Raw genomic sequence first — 16,428 nt, 5'->3', positions numbered from 1 at the left:
CCATTTTTTCACAAGGAATTAATGTTAACGTTTGAGCCGTCTAGAGCGTGGTGGATTTAGCAGTTCCATCTTTTTGAATTCCTCATTAATTGCATGGAATAAATGTTGATTGGAAGAGTTAAAAACGTGGTCAATAATGTTTTTTTCCAAGGTATTAACGGCCACTCAAAGTACATCTATCCCATCTTGAAACTTGGGTGAACGCTGAGAACAAAGAAAATACCTAGTACTTTTTAAAGCCTTCGCAGAACGAGGGTGCTACATTTATTACAGGTGAATGAAGGAACCCTATGCTTGTTTTGAGAACGAGAGTACTAAATTTCCTTGACTAATAATCTAGCTATACAATCATGTGTCAAAGGACCTTATACCACACATCTTTGAGTTATCATGGAGGTGCTGCTTTTTCGAGCAATGATTCTCCCTCTTTTTTTGTTCTTTATCTCTTCTTCCTGGGTTTGTATAGTTGCACAAGACTGTGGCCGAAACCAAGTTACAAAAACGATTGTTGTTGATAAATCTGGGAGAACAGGATTCATAACAGTTCAATCAGCAATCGATTCAATAGCTGAAAACAACAATCAATGGGTTAAAGTTCGCATAAATGCTGCCACTTACACGTTACGTATTCCATTTTATTATAATTCCCATTTTGCTTTAGTTCTTCATTTTTTCTTTTAATTTCAACAGTATACTCAGCTATAGACTAAGTAAAAAAAAATGTTGATTGAATAAGCTGAATGTTTGTGTTGTTCTTGTGTGCAGAGAGAAGGTGGAAATTCCTTATAACAAGCCGTGCATATATTTGGAAGGTGAAGATAGACATTCCACCATTATCACATACAATGATCACCAACAAACAGATATTAGTGCCACTTTCTCTTCCTTCCCAGACAATATTATTGCACGGAGTATTACTTTTATGGTAAGTTTTAATAAACCTACACTTTACTTGTAACGTTTATACAACAAATGACTGAACCAATTCTAGTATTGGTAGAAATTGAAAAGGTCGTTATATTTTCATACCAAGACCATAGTGAACATCTATTATTGACAAAAAATTCAGATAATTTAAAATGTTAGATACAGTTCAATTTTATGTGTAGAAAGTAAAATTCTCAGAAAAGTTGTTAAAATTTGTTATAAGAATAACATTACTTGAATCTATATGTTTGTGGTTGATTTGCAGAACTCTTACAATGTTCCCACCACTGCTATGAAAACATTGGTTCCCACATCACACAAGTTGCAACGTGGGAAACGTAGAACCCAAGATAGCGAAGTTCTCCCAGCACTTGCAGCAAGAATATATGGAGACAAATGTGTGTTTTATGATTGCAGCTTTATTGGTTTTCAAGATACATTGTGGGATGTAGAAGGTCGTCATTACTTCAAAGATTGCACTATAGAAGGAGCTATAGACTTCATCTTTGGTTACGGTCAATCCTATTACGAGGTACTCATATATAATAGTCTTATAAAAATAATAAAGGCTTCAAATCACGCTTGCCACCTAAATTGAAAACCTAAAGTTTTGGTTTTGGTAGTTACCATAATTTTTGTTTCCAAATGGTCATATCTATGGATCATTTTTACCATTATTATCAAATTAAAACCGTGAACATTACAAACTCTTCTTATTTATCATATCTGACCGTGGTTAATTAATTAGGTTTACACATTTCACTTTCTTGTAGAACTGCATTCTCAATGCGACCTCCTCAGGTTTTGTAACTGCTCAAGGACGCAGTGGGAAGAATGATAAAAGTGGTTTTGTATTCAGAGGTGGTGCTTTGATTGGTAATGGACAAACATTCTTAGGAAGAGCGTATGGACCATTTTCTAGAGTCGTATTTTATGGAACATATTTTAGTTCAGTGGTTGCACCTGCAGGATGGAGTGCATGGGAATCAAATCTCGGGTATCCTATTTTTCATTATGGGTTTTCTATTTTTTTAATTTTCCTATTGTGTGTCTGAGCATAACAAATTAAAAAAATACAAAAAAAATAACTACGAGTCCTTTGGTTCGAGGAGATGGATTGAAACCATTTTTAGTTAAAATCTTCAATTTGAAAAAAAAATGATTTGGTCAAAGTCTCTATTCTCTTCCAAATATAATTTCTAAATATATTTGTATGATAAAGGAACAAAATATTTCCATCTTTGTTCTTGTCTTCTCTCCAAAAGTGATAGTTTTCAGTTCAAATTATTAAAGCATTTTCAAACTTTCTCTTTGCTTTTCATCAAACCAAAACAATTAGAGTGAAAAACCATTTCTCCATCTCTTGGCTATGTTTGAAAATCTAATATTGCGGGGAGCATAAAATAATAGAACGGGGTGAGATAAAATTATCACTATATTGTTCGAATATTTCATGATGGAATAGTATAAAATCATTTCCTACTGCTTAAAATATTTATAATATCCAACATATTTTTGACGTGCAGCTCTAAATATTTCGTGGTGATTAATTACTTTGCATCTAATTAGATGCTGGTCATCACACTAGCTACAAGTGTATAGTAGTATTTTCTCTTTGTAGATTTTTCTATGAGTGTAATATAAGATTTATACATAGTTATGCATCATTCACCCTTTATTTATATTAATAATATAATAATAGTATATAAAACTCATATTTTTTTTTCTCTTTTTCTAACCTAAAGGACAGATTATATGTTAGAAAGAATTCATATTTGCATTTTTATTTTAGCTGACCATCACACTACATTTGATTACCATTGTCTTTTCCTTTTATATTTTTGAATATTATTTTTAGAATTAATTTTGTAAACAATAAATATGCAGTTTTGGCACGACGTACATTGAAGCTGACTGCAAAGGGCCAGGTGCTAATACTTCTGGGCGTGTACCTTGGTCGAAGAAGCTCCGTGGCTCAAAAATGGCTAAATATTCGAGATCATCCTTCATCGACCGAGATCGTTGGCTTTCATACTTGCCGGTGGCTTGGTGATAGATTTTCTTTTGTAATGTCAAATTTCTTTAGACTGTTAAGGATTGGGCGAAAGAAACCCTTATCTTTGGCTCGTTATTTCATTGGCTTTTATTTGGTAAAAAAACAATCATGTGTTTGTGTTTTCTTCCTCGCTTGTCTAATACTCAATTCTATTATTTAGGTTTTGATGGGGAAGAATGTGCAATAATGCTATAAATCTAAACTTCTAAATGTAATATTCCACAATATCGAAGTAAAATGCATATGGCGAGATATAGAATGGGAAATGAGATTTCATTTACTTATCATTTCACTATGCCCAACGGGTGAAGGGTTATGAAATGCAATGATTTTGTGTATGTAATTTCACGTTAGATACGATAAAACCTTTTGCCTAGTATTGAAGAAAAAGGCATACTATTATTCATATATAGTTGACTAGTTGGAAAAATAGGAGTTTTTTTGCATGATGAATGGTTTATTTTCTTGGACATTAAGCTATCTGAGGACATATTTTACATGAGGCAGATAAGTATAAAATAAAGTACATTTTAAACACTCAAGGAATCAATAAGATTCATTTCAAGTATTTAAAGGCATTTGAAGCCAGGAAATTAATAAGATTGGCTATCTTTTTTTTATTCAATTCGAGTTTTTTTTGACCTAGATTGGTTGGTCTATTTTAAAACTTAGTTTGCTTGGGGTTGGATCGTAAAGCTTGATTTAATTTCCGACTATCATGTGCTTTTTTTTTAACTAATCATGTCATTTTTGTTTCTAAGGAATCACAGTATTGTATAGGTGATATTAAATACATTTAGATTGATAAACATTATTTTATTTATGATTTAGTAAGTTTTATTTTAATTGAATTTATCTATAATTAATGTTTATCTTATTAGTTATTATTTGGATCGTTATTATCTTATCGTTACATCAACTTTTGCCTATATAAAAAATTAATTGGATTGATTCATACTTAGTTTGATCATTTTTTACAATCTTAAACTTTTACATGTATCAAAGCGGTTTCATTCACTGTAATATGTTCGGTCGTTATTTTGCTGTTGAGATGTCAAAAAATTGACTGATTAGTCATCTTCTTTTATATTGTCATTTTTACGTTAGTATTCATTCATTTTTTCAACATCAACTCCAATTTTCATGCAATAGTCATCCAAATAAACAAATACTAATATGCTTCAATACAAAAAAAATCACTTTCTATGTTTATTTATATTAGTATATATTCTTACTTACCATCATTGAGATGATACCTAATCTTTATGAATGCTAAGTTCTTTTTCCATCAATAATTATTAGAATGGTGATTATATCACTATATTCTCTTCTCACCGATAATTATTTTAATAGTGTCTTTTTTTTATTGACGAATTATGTTAGTGATTATTTCTTTTTTCATCAATGATTATTCTGATTGGTATTGGCAATTGCCGCCCTGTTCATGCCCACCAAAATTAGGATGGATATGGGCATGCTCGTTTTTAAATAGGGTATGAAATATTATGTTCTGCCCGCTTTAAACATGGGTAGAGCGGGTTTGCGGGCCGCCTTAAATTTAAAAAAACTAAAAATGGTCTAGTGCATACATATGACATTGAAAATATTATATATTGTTTCTTATTTTTCATTTCAGTGCTGAAACATTGCATTATTCATGTTATCATACTTGAGATTACATGGATGCACACTGCGATAATGAGATTCAGACCATTAAATATAACATTGTTTTACATAAATCGGACATGCACTTTATTGGTAGGCAGTTATATTTTGAAAAAATGCTACGTTGTACTCGAGTAATGAGAACGGGAATTACTCTTGTCATATTTGGTCCTTGTAGTATTCATTGATGCCTGTGACCCGCCCTGTCCGCCTGTTTGGAATGCCTATTGGTAAAAATGGCATGTTGGGCAGGCATTTTAGGACAGATGAACACATTTTTCATGTTTTATCTGCCCAAAATGTGTGGTTAGGCAGCCCCCATGGGAATAACCCAAATTGCCAATGATAATTATGATGATAAATATACTAGTGGTTTCTCTTTCCACTGATAATCACTCAACTAGTGCATTTTTTCTCAATGATGAATTAGTCACTAGTGAATTTTTTTCTCATTAGTGATTATCATTCTATGGTGATTATACCAGCATATTTCACAACTACTAAACATTCCAACGATTTTTTGGAGCTCATATAATTATTTGATTATTTTCATTTGAAAGAAATTATTTGTAATAAGTTTAAAGCTTACTAAGTTTTAGCTTGGTGGAACTTGCTAGATATATTTGGATTGATAAACATTACATTATCTATGATTTAGTTTATTTTATTTTATTTGAAGTAATCCATAGTTAATGTTTATAGTTTAAAATTTATACACGTCAACGTAAAGTTTTTTACACTGTCAACATATTATTCACCATTGATCTGTGTTACTTTTTTTAAAGTCAATAATAATTAACATATGAATGATGAATAATTTGTTGATAGTAATATATATACATTAAATCCTAATCTTTACCATGTTAGTTATTATTTAGGTTGTTATTATTTTATTATTACAACAACTCTTTTCTATATAATAAATTAATTAGAATGGCTAATATTTGAATTTAACCAATATTTATCATATTAATCTGGATGTGTTTTAAGGAATAAGAGCTATATGAATCATTGCAAAAGTTATTAGGAAGGGGTAATGAATGAATTAGCCACATGCATGCATGCTCTAGTGTAGTGTGCTAGGCTTGTGAGGCATCCCATTTTCCCCATATTACCGATATGTCATGACATGAGTAAATTAACTTTATAGTTTTTTTTTTGTATTATCAATAATATTCCTCCATCATATAAAGTAAGGAATTAGTCCTTTTGGTGTACAAGTATTCATCCTAACAAATATCAGTCACAAAAATTATACTTTAACCATTTAGCCTTCTGTAATCAAGTAAACCTTATACAATTAGAGTAACTTATTATCATTAACCAATTAGAGTAACTTATTATCATTAACCAAATATAGAAAAGGATGGAGTAACAAATCTTTCTTATGTAATAAACTACATTAATCATGTCTTACCCCTTTCATCCCCATCAAATTCTATGTTGTCACTTAAAAGGTGGAAGAGACAAGTAGATTAAACTGTATAACACTTCAACCATATCAGAAGCGTCTAATATAACATTCTGTGCCGTGTCTCCCGAAATTGTACTCTTTGGATACTTCAAAAATATACAAAGTTTCAATCTTTGGACGTGGGAAATTGGCTTTCACCATTCACTGTTATCCACTGGTAAAAAAAATAATATACTTGCAACCTCAATTTCCATAAGCGTGCAGAGATAGTTTATCTTTTGAAAATAATAACTGGTCAATTTTTTAATTGAGTAGTACTGTTCCTCCAAAGTTCTGACACCATAGTTTGAAATAGGAGAGAGACTTTTTTACAGCAAAGGATAAAAAAGAAAGAGGTAGCTGAATTTGTGTCCCTTGCTGACACAATACTTATTCATTATCATTGTCACGAAATTCTCTTAATTGTATATGAATTCATTGCATGGCGTAATAATTTCTTATAAAATCAATGTAAATTGGGTATCAAGGTAACTGTGCCCAGGACATTTTTAACCCACGCGCCCATTTCTGTTTAAGTTTCCTCCTTTTTTGTTCATTCTTCTTCTGTTATATGCTATTGCTTTTTGAGTCTCTTGTTACCATTGCTTCCTCCTTGCTGTGTATAGATCTTCTTCCACAGTGCTAGGTATGGTACTTATCTTTTGAAAATATTATTTTGTACGTTGTTACTTTTCTGGGTTGTTACATGTTTCAACTCTTCACTAGAAATCTAGAATCATAAAAAACTCTTGTTTTTTCACTTCAGGTTCTGGTTGTTATCCATAGGAAAAATAGTGGCCCATTTGATATTTCCTTACAAAGTTTCTATCTTTATAGCCTCTGATCATTTCCTTTTATTTTCTCCATTGTGGGTTACTGGTGTTTTCTGTTTTCGAGCTTTTCATTTTGAAATTTGAACATATTTGTAATTTCCAGTTTATAGCTTTAGTGCATTTTTCTTTGGAAACCTGAATTGGACTTTTAGTCTTGTTGGTTGTGTTTTTTTCAGATTATGGTTGAATACTTGAACAGTTTTTTTCTCTTCCTAAATTTGGCTTAATTTTCTGTTTTTTGTTTTGTTTTGGGAAATGCAGGTAAATGGGTATCATCTCCAGGAAGATCTTCCCAGCATGTGGGAACATGTGTGTTTGTTGCCCTGCTTTGAGGTCAAGATCACGCCAACCAGTAAAGCGTTACAGAAAACTGATTGCTGAAATCTTCCCTAAATCCCCTGTTAGTTTCTTATCACACTCCTTTTTACCTCTATCTCATGTGTCTCCCACCACTTTATTTATTTTTGTTAATGGTTCTTTCTTTCACTAATTGATCTCTTTTATGACATATTTTTTGTGCCAACTGTAGCTTATGGTTTTCTGTTCATTGATAGTGCCATTATAGTCTCATTACTATGAGAAAATTGTTTTCCCTTCTCAACTTTAAGATTGAATCTTATGTTACCTTTGTGCTTTGATATGGGTTTATTGCTTTAGAACACAAAAAATACCTGTATTGCTGTTTTTAGTTGTTTGTTGTTTTCAGCTTAAAGAAAAATTTATAATTCTAATAAAGTAATAGGCCAACCATGGTTGTTCGTGAATCAATTTACTAGATTGTATGACAATATTTTTCACTTTACCATTCATTTGTTGAATTAGAACCCTTATATGTTTTTCAATACTTCTCAGGATGAGCTTCCAAATGAAAGGAAGATTGTCAAATTATGTGAATATGCAGCAAGAAATCCTTTCCGGATACCTAAGGTACTTATTCTTTTATTTCACTCATTTTGTAGTAAATGATTACCAATTGTTTAAAAATGAATAGAAAAAAAATTATACACGTAAACTGAGTCCATTGCTGAGGTTCATGATATATGTTTTTTCTGCTAGATAGCGAAAATTCTTGAAGAAAGGTGTTACAAAGAACTCAGATCTGAGCACATCAAACTTGTCAAGATTGTAACAGAATCTTTCAACAAGTTGCTTTCCATTTGTAAGCGGCAGATGTAAGTTTGTCTCTATTAAATTAGCTTAGATTGACACATTATGGACGCTTTCTGTTCCATAATAAAGCTATATACCTTCCTCTATTCCATTATAATATGGATCACAGCCATATATTTTTATGTAATTCTTGTAAGTTTTTCATCTGCCTCATGTACATTGCAGAGCATACTTTGCTGTTGATGTACTTAATGTGATTTGGGAGCTCCTGTGCTATTCTAAGGATGACTCAGTTCGGATGCTTGGTTGCCAAACCTTAACACAATTTATCTACTGTCAGGTGAAAAAGACAATCCGAAAAGCCTAAGATACTTTTGGGTTGTTTGCTTATGTGATTTGTCCATGACTATAATGCTATTAAATCTATGTCTACAATACATATCTAATGGGAAACATGAAAGTTGATATAACCCCTTTATATTCAATTACAACTGATGGTGCATTTTGTACACTGGCAATAATCTAATGTAAGTGTGATGATAAATTAAATCTATATTTACTTAGACATATCTACTTGGAAACATGAAAAGTTGATATAATCCCTTTGTATTCAATTAGAACTGTGGGTGCATTTTAGTACAGTGGTTATAGTGTAAAGTAAGTATTGTGATAAATTAAAGGCCCTGTCTTTGGTAATATATTATCTCCAGCCTTTCTGATTGATGATCAATTTATCTGTTTCTTGTTCTTCTTTCTGCCATCATCAAGTAGCTAGTGTCATCTTTATCACGCACTTTCATGTTAATGACACAATGAAAGAACAGGTAGATGCCACTTATACTCATAACATCGAGAAGTTGGTGAGGAAAGTATGCAAGCTGGCACGGGAGCATGGTGAAACACATGAGAAGTGCTGCTTGAGGGCCTCAAGCTTGCAATGCTTTTCAGCAATGGTAATTAGTTCTCCATTTGATTTTCTTTGTACTTCTGGTGTTGTATGTTTCAGTTCATTGAGGTCTGATAGCTTTCCATTGTTATGTTCCTTTAAAGATTCATGGTTGTGATAAGTTTTTTATCATCGTTGCAACCTGTTTTAGGTGTAAGTGCAAAGATTGTTTGACAGTCTATTATTTTGGCAGGTTTGGTTCATGGCAGAATTTTCACACATTTTTGTCGATTTTGATGAGGTAAGTTATTGAGTTGAAACCTTTGTAGCCTGCTAGTGAAGCTTCTGTTACATCTGTATTCTAAATGATGGAAGAGATCTTATCGACTTTAAAACATCATTGCTGGATCTGACATGTCTCCAACATTTTGGTTAAGTGTGAACTTGTGATGAAATACAAATTTTTGATAGAAGACATCTCACTGACTTTAAATCATCCCTAGGTCCCATGATACTCTATACTTCATTATGCTATGATTTTAGTTTATTTTTTTTATCAATGGCTGTTTTTAAATTTACATAGTGCATTCCTACTATTTCAAGCCATCATTGCGATGATTTTCTTTGATCTAAAGCTGTTTCTAAATATACACGGTGAATTGATGCTCTTTATTCTCTATCATGTATAATCTCTAATTTGTTAGTTCATTAAAACTGCAGATTGTTCTTGCCACTTTAGATAACTATGAGCGGTGTAGACAAAATGAAGATGCTGATCTCAGAGCAGAGACACATCATAACTGGGTGGATGAGGTTGTCCGTTGTGAAGGTCGGGGTGCTTCAGTTGCTTGTAATGACATTCGCTCTAGCTGCTTGATCATCCATCCTCGACCAGAAATAAAGGATCCTTCCCTTTTGACTAGGTATTGGTTATTCAAGAGCTTATAACAAGAGTTTCAGGCTGTTTATGGAGTATGGTTTTTTACACAGCTTTTAATCACAGCTTGGTTGCCTTCTTGGTTTTTATTTAATCGTTGTTATAGGGATGAAATTGAAAAGCCAAAAATATGGGCTCAGATATGTGTTCAAAGAATGGCTGAATTAGCGAAGGAAAGCACAACTCTGCGTCATGTTCTGAATCCAATGTTTGCCTACTTTGATTCTAGGAAACATTGGGCTCCACAGAAAGGGTTAGCAATGATGGTGTTATCCAGCATGACCTACTTAATGGAGAACTCGGGTACTGTTCTATTCCACTCAGGTCTCAATATTTTTCTGAAATAAATAGTCAAGTGGATGTATTTCATATTTCAAGGTTATGCCTAAGGATGTGAGACGTTTATGATCTTAAAATAGCTATGTGCAGTGTTATATGAAGTTCTTTTCTAAAATCTTTGATCTTGTTCCATAATGATGTTTTCTTTCTTTTACCTTCTTTTAAAGGGAATCAGAGGTTTATCATAGCTTCAGTGATACATCATCTGGACCACAAAAATATTATGAACGACCCCCAACTTAAGACCCGTGTTGTTAAAGTTGCCACATCCTTAGGTATGCAAATTAGATCAGGGAAAGGGTTGACAGAGATTGGTTTCGTTGGTGACCTTTGCAGGCATCTCAGGAAAAGCCTTCAAGCTTCCAATGAATTGGTTGAAGAACAGGAGTTGAACTTGAATATCTTGCTCCAAAATTCCATCGAGGACTGCTTACTTGAAATTGCCAAGGGGGTAGGTTTGTGAATGTATTCTTTCCTCCGACAATATCACTGCATTCAGTTTGACTACTGAAGTACTTATTTTTCTTTGTTTGTTGACTAGATCGTTGATGCCCAGCCACTCTTTGACTTGATGGCAATAACCTTAGACAATATGCCGTCTGGTGTTGTTGCTAGGGCTACCATTGGATCACTGATAATTCTTGCTCGTGCTGTCACCTTAGCATTGTCTCGTTTACACTCACAGCAGGTAAAACGAGTTTGTTATAATCCAATACGATTTATAGTATAGGATATATAGCTGAAATGTACGGTCATGTTTAACAAATAAGATAAGATGTTATATACTGTGATAGGCAGTCTTAATCATAGTACACATGATCCTTTGCTATTTGCTTATTTTGGATAATACAAAATGAACGATGTTCATTATTCTGGAGAATTTTCATTTTGAATTGTATGGTTGAAGATTTTAGGATGCTTATTCGTGTTAACTTGGTTGCATCACTGCATCCACTGATTATTTCTGATACTTCCATCTAGGGATTTCCCGAAGCTCTTCTTATGCAACTCCTGAAAGCCATGTTGCATTCAGATGTGGAGGCTCGTGTTGGAGCACACCTTATATTTTCTGTTCTTATTTGTCCAAGTTCCTTCCATGCACACGGAGTTTCCTATCTGCGGTCTGGATACCTAGATCAACGCAGTAAGAGGCATTCTCACACTGCTTCTGCATCTGCTTCAATTGCAGCTTTACTCGAAAAGCTCCGCAGAGGCAGAGATGACAGCAAGACAGAAAATCGTAGGACTTTTGTTCTTGATGGTAGCAAAGAAAGGGATGTTGTGGCCGAAGACTTGAAGCAAGGAGGTGGCTTGAAGAATTCCCCGAACTTTTACAAACTTAGCTCTATCATGGATAGGGCTACTGGATCACCAAGTTTGACCGATGCAGTAAGTGGTTGAATTGGTTTCTGTAAATAGGTTTTCATATTTGTGATAATTCATGGTAAGAAATTGTTATTTACCGAGTTTTTGTGGTTGACCGGCTCTCAGGAACCATATGTTATGAAGCTAAGTGAAGATCAAATGTCTCAGTTGCTTTCTGCCTTTTGGATTCAAGCCACTGTTCCTGATAATTTACCCTCAAATATGGAAGCTATAGCTCACTCATTCATAATAACACTAATGTTTTTGCGCACAAAGGTAAATATTTTTATTTATTCACTACTGGGCTACCATTGGATCACTGATAATTCTTGCTCGTGCTGTCACCTTAGCATTGTCTCGTTTACACTCACAGCAGGTAAAACGAGTTTGTTATAATCCAATACGATTTATAGTATAGGATATATAGCTGAAATGTACGGTCATGTTTAACAAATAAGATAAGATGTTATATACTGTGATAGGCAGTCTTAATCATAGTACACATGATCCTTTGCTATTTGCTTATTTTGGATAATACAAAATGAACGATGTTCATTATTCTGGAGAATTTTCATTTTGAATTGTATGGTTGAAGATTTTAGGATGCTTATTCGTGTTAACTTGGTTGCATCACTGCATCCACTGATTATTTCTGATACTTCCATCTAGGGATTTCCCGAAGCTCTTCTTATGCAACTCCTGAAAGCCATGTTGCATTCAGATGTGGAGGCTCGTGTTGGAGCACACCTTATATTTTCGGTACTCATTTGTCCAAGTTCCTTCCATGCACATGGAGTTTCCTATCTGCGGTCTGGATATCTAGATCAACACAGTAAGAGGCATTATCACACTGCTTCTGCATCTGCTTCAATTACAGCATTACTCGGAAAGCTCCGCAGAGGCAGAGATGACAGCAAGACAGAAAATCGTAGGACTTTTGTTCTTGATGGTAGCAAAGAAAGGGATGTTGTGGCCGAAGACTTGAAGCAAGGAGGTGGCTTGAAGAATTCCCCGAACTTTTACAAACTTAGCTCTATCATGGATAGGGCTACTGGATCACCAAGTTTGACCGATGCAGTAAGTGATTGAATTGGTTTCTATCAATAGGTTTTGTTATTTGTGATTATCCTTAGTAAGAAATTGTTATTTACCAAGTTTGAATGTTCAACTGGCTCTCAGGAACCATATGTTATGAAACTAAGTGTAGATCAAATGGCACAGTTGCTTTCTGCCTTTTGGATTCAAGCCAATGTTCCTGATAATTTACCCTCAAATATGGAAGCTATAGCTCACTCGTTCATAATAACGCTAATGTTTTTACGCACAAAGGTAGATTTTTTTGGTATTGATACTACCTGCTTTATTTCCTTTCATATTTTGATATTTTTTGCATCCCAATTTGTTCATCTGTATTGCTTTGTTATACATCATGACTGTAGATTGAATATAGGTATGCTTGAGTTCCCAATTAAACTGAATCTTCAAAATAGAAACACAGCATTTTAGTGAAATTATTATGTACTGAATTAGGAGTGATTTCGTAAAAGAATTATCAAGAGCAATGAAGTTCCTATAGAAGTTTATGGACATCATAATCTGAAATTATTTTGTCTTCATATGCATGTTGAGTGTTGACTAGTGTGTTTCATTTTGGGTTTAGGGTTTTCATTTTAACAGGAAACTGATATAGCCACAATCTTGCTGTTACATATTTCTGTAATCATTATTATGATTGCTAAAATATTTCAAAATCCAATGTTGCAGAAACTGAAAGATATAGATAACCTGGTAATCCGCTTCTTCCAGCTTCCTTTGTCTCTCTGGAGTATGTTGTGTGACCCAAGTAATGGTATGATCGAAAGAGTATCTCAATGTCACATTCTTGCTTTTAAAGGAACTACATTTTTTATATTTTAAAATGCAAAATTTGCATACTTGTGTTCCAGCAGGAATGTTGCACCCAACATGTCAGAGGGCCATCCTTGTATTATCAGCTGGCATGCTGATGTTCGCCTGCAAAGTATATCAGATTCATGATCTGAAAGATGTGTTTACGTCATTGGCAATATTTGAAGTGAGTGCCTGGTTTGGTCTCATGAATGTTACTGTTAGAGGATTTCCTAACTGGTTTTGGTTGTATAAACAGAATATATCTTAACAACTCCCTGGTTCCATATTCAGGATGATCCATTCTTGGGTATCAGTGATGATTATCGAGTATATGCTAAGGTCGATGTGGATGTTAGAGAATATGATACTGCTGCTGATAATCAGCAGGCCATGACAATATTATCTGAATTACGGGACAAAATATGTGAATGTCACAAGACTGTAAAGGATGTTTTGGTTCAAGGTTTAGCTAATGTCACTGAGGTATTACATACTTGTGGACCAAATTTTTATCCATAATGCTTCTATCTCACTACTGATTTTTATGTTTCTGAAGCTGGATGCAGACGATGTGGCTACGATACTGTCAGACACATTCAGACCCGATGAAGAATTCGTGTTTGGTCAACAGTCGATTCTTGATCAAAATCAAATGATTTATCACTCCCTGGAATCACTGTCATTTGACGGAGTATGTTGTTATTTCTAAATGGATGATTGGTGCCAGTAGATCAGTTCCTGTAGTATATCTATGCTACTTGTCAGTGACATTTGTTTAAAAGAAATCTGTTAATTGATTAAATTTGTCCTGATTGTGCAGGATTTCCCCTCAACTTCAGTAGTTGAATATGACGCAATAAGTGAAACATCTGTCTCTGACCTTGCTCGATTTATCCCAAAGATTCCTGCTTCTCCTTCTGTGTCTCATGTTATCAGCATTGGACAACTTATGGAATCGGTACTCTCTGTAGTGTGTGTTGTGTGTGATGATAGACAGTATAGTTGTGTACTACAAGCCCTTTTATACTTGTACTGAATCAAATATCATGCATCATGTTGGGTGAAACTATGAAATAATTTGAGTATTCAAAGGATAGTGCTGTGAAAATTTTGAAATTCCATGAAATAATTTCATTAGACTCGTTACAGTATGCAATCATATCCTTGTTATTTGTTATGCCTGTTCCTATTTCAATGACATCTACTGTTTTTTAGGCACTGAAGGTAGCTGGTCAAGTTGCAGGAACGGCTGTCTCCACTTCACCCCTTCCGTACAACACCATGGCTCGGCAGTGTGAAACACTTGGGACACGTGGAAGGACGAAGCTTTCAAATTGGCTGGCCTTTGAGAATCATTACAGTCAAGCAGCTGATAAATCATTTCTGACAATCCTTGATAACATGAACTCGGAACTAGAAAAGGTCTCATAAATATAATCACTTGTGATATACTTGTCATTTAAGTTTGTGAATCAATGACACCTGCTTCTAAACTTTTAAGCTTGTTAAATGCTAAGTGCTACTTATTTGCCACTATTCAAATTATTTTTTGGTGTTACTAGGTCTACTATTGTAAATAAATCCAACTGCTCCAATATATTGCTGATATTCCTTTTCTCATTTGTGTAGGAAGCAAATGGTGGTGGGCATGGCCAACTAATAACATTGCCAAGGAACCCATGGTTGGCCATGAAGTTACCTCCTACTAGCCCCTTTGACAATTTTCTTAAGGCTGCTGGGTGTTAAGATTAGATGTGTTATATGTATAATACACTTGCTATGTTAATCTTTGTATATATCAAATGCTAAATATTCTTCCTAATGTGGGTTTATAGGATCAGTAGATTCATAAACCTGAATATCATTCTAGGGTGTCTGTTCCTACTTGAATTAGTCTTTGCAAGGGCTAGCTAAATTGTAGAAGTACCATTTCATAAATGAAAGAGAGTCACCTTGGTGCAATGGTAAATTTGTTGCTTATGAGTTCAAATTCTAGAAATAATCTCTCAGCTCGTATGGGTAAGACTGTGTACATCTACTTACCTCAGACTACACTAAGTAAGAGTCTCATATATTTGATCGTTTTTTTTTTACAATTTCATAACTGAATTGTTTACAGCTTTATGCTATTTGGAATCACGCTTCCATGATTGTGATGTATAATGAAACTAACACATTTTGGTGTGCACTAAACTTGTCACATTGCAGAGTGTGAATGGTGCATTTTGCAAGTTAAAGAATTACAATTTAGCCAAAACAAGAAAAGGTAATATAATAAGACAAGGAAAGTTTTCAGAATTCTACTAGAGGAGCCTCCTCCATCGACATTGCTCCAAAAAAAGAGACAAGTTCTTATAAAAATGTAGTATTTATTGTGTATTACTTCTGAGAATTATTGAGCTAAGACAATTTTATAGGTAGGGTCTAACTTTGGTCATTTCATAATGAGTGGTGGTGGTTGTACTTTTCTCAAGGTTCATTTAATTAACATTTTATTTGGAGTAAAAAATATATGTATAGACAATATAACATTTTTTTATACTGCCATATTACTACTTATTATTCAAATTTAATTATTATTGATTCATTATTAAATATAAGTAATATAAAATAAATGATTAAATTAAGTTCTTGTTCCTTGTAGTATAATACTTTTTAGTTTGGTTCATAAACTTCTATTAGATGAATACTTATTGTTCTAAAAATTCAGATCTCTCCTTTTTCTTATTTTCAGCTATAACATCCTTATAGCTTATTGAAATGGAAAGCATTTGAAATTTTGAATGACCTCACATGTTAAAAAAATTGTTAAAGGACCTCTCATGTTATTCAATGTCAAATGTCAATCAGACATTATCTACCGAAGACAGAGCAATATGAAAACATTGATAACTAACTCGCCTAAAAAGAAGAAAAATGTGGAATTAAATTAAAAATCATTACAAACTGCGTGATAAAAAATTAATA

The 16,428-nt window shown here is 33.6% G+C and overlaps 2 protein-coding genes across 9 annotated transcripts; both read left to right on the top strand.

Moving 5' to 3' along the window:
* LOC109354144 (probable pectinesterase 66) lies at nt 281-3,106 on the top strand. Of its 2 annotated transcripts, none has more exons than XM_019596494.1 (6): nt 281-620; nt 766-925; nt 1,193-1,204; nt 1,250-1,459; nt 1,701-1,924; nt 2,815-3,106. In XM_019596494.1, exons 1-6 carry the CDS (start codon nt 391-393, stop codon nt 2,978-2,980), a joined length of 1,002 nt encoding a protein of 333 aa, XP_019452039.1. In that variant the 5' UTR covers nt 281-390; the 3' UTR covers nt 2,981-3,106. The 2 variants fall into 2 exon arrangements, with proteins under 2 accessions (XP_019452039.1, XP_019452038.1); XM_019596493.1 differs by having other exon boundaries at nt 2,812-3,106.
* On the top strand, nt 6,337-15,444 carry LOC109354839 (protein EFR3 homolog A-like). Of its 7 annotated transcripts, none has more exons than XM_019597598.1 (21): nt 6,337-6,457; nt 7,196-7,334; nt 7,787-7,861; nt 7,991-8,106; nt 8,270-8,384; nt 8,869-8,997; nt 9,184-9,231; nt 9,651-9,853; nt 9,974-10,170; nt 10,374-10,657; nt 10,748-10,894; nt 11,188-11,595; nt 11,698-11,847; nt 13,336-13,420; nt 13,518-13,645; nt 13,753-13,944; nt 14,018-14,152; nt 14,282-14,419; nt 14,677-14,883; nt 15,091-15,228; nt 15,350-15,444. In XM_019597598.1, the coding sequence occupies exons 2-20, from the start codon at nt 7,200-7,202 to the stop codon at nt 15,205-15,207; spliced, it is 3,009 nt and encodes a 1,002-aa protein (XP_019453143.1). In that variant the 5' UTR covers nt 6,337-6,457; nt 7,196-7,199; the 3' UTR covers nt 15,208-15,228; nt 15,350-15,444. The 7 variants fall into 7 exon arrangements, with proteins under 7 accessions (XP_019453143.1, XP_019453146.1, XP_019453144.1 ...); XM_019597601.1 differs by lacking the exons at nt 6,337-6,457; nt 11,698-11,847 and adding exons at nt 6,619-6,747; nt 12,751-12,900 and having other exon boundaries at nt 13,521-13,645; XM_019597599.1 differs by lacking the exons at nt 6,337-6,457; nt 11,698-11,847 and adding exons at nt 6,619-6,747; nt 12,751-12,900.

Source organism: Lupinus angustifolius, chromosome LG08 (assembly GCF_001865875.1).
Source record: "Lupinus angustifolius cultivar Tanjil chromosome LG08, LupAngTanjil_v1.0, whole genome shotgun sequence".
Classification (NCBI taxonomy): Eukaryota; Viridiplantae; Streptophyta; class Magnoliopsida; order Fabales; family Fabaceae; genus Lupinus; species Lupinus angustifolius.
This window is presented reverse-complemented; position numbering and strand designations above follow the sequence as displayed.

Bases quoted from the DNA above. Each gene is read 5' to 3' on its own strand.
- LOC109354144 (XM_019596493.1), top strand. From the start codon at position 391: ATGGAGGTGCTGCTTTTTCGAGCAATGATTCTCCCTCTTTTTTTGTTC. The intron at 1,460-1,700 runs GTACTCATATAT...ACTTTCTTGTAG, and splicing joins ACGGTCAATCCTATTACGAG to AACTGCATTCTCAATGCGAC. The intron at 1,925-2,811 runs GTATCCTATTTT...ACAATAAATATG, and splicing joins GCATGGGAATCAAATCTCGG to CAGTTTTGGCACGACGTACA.
- LOC109354839 (XM_019597598.1), top strand. From the start codon at position 7,200: ATGGGTATCATCTCCAGGAAGATCTTCCCAGCATGTGGGAACATGTGT. The intron at 9,854-9,973 runs GTATTGGTTATT...TCGTTGTTATAG, and splicing joins GATCCTTCCCTTTTGACTAG to GGATGAAATTGAAAAGCCAA. The intron at 10,171-10,373 runs GTACTGTTCTAT...CTTCTTTTAAAG, and splicing joins CTACTTAATGGAGAACTCGG to GGAATCAGAGGTTTATCATA.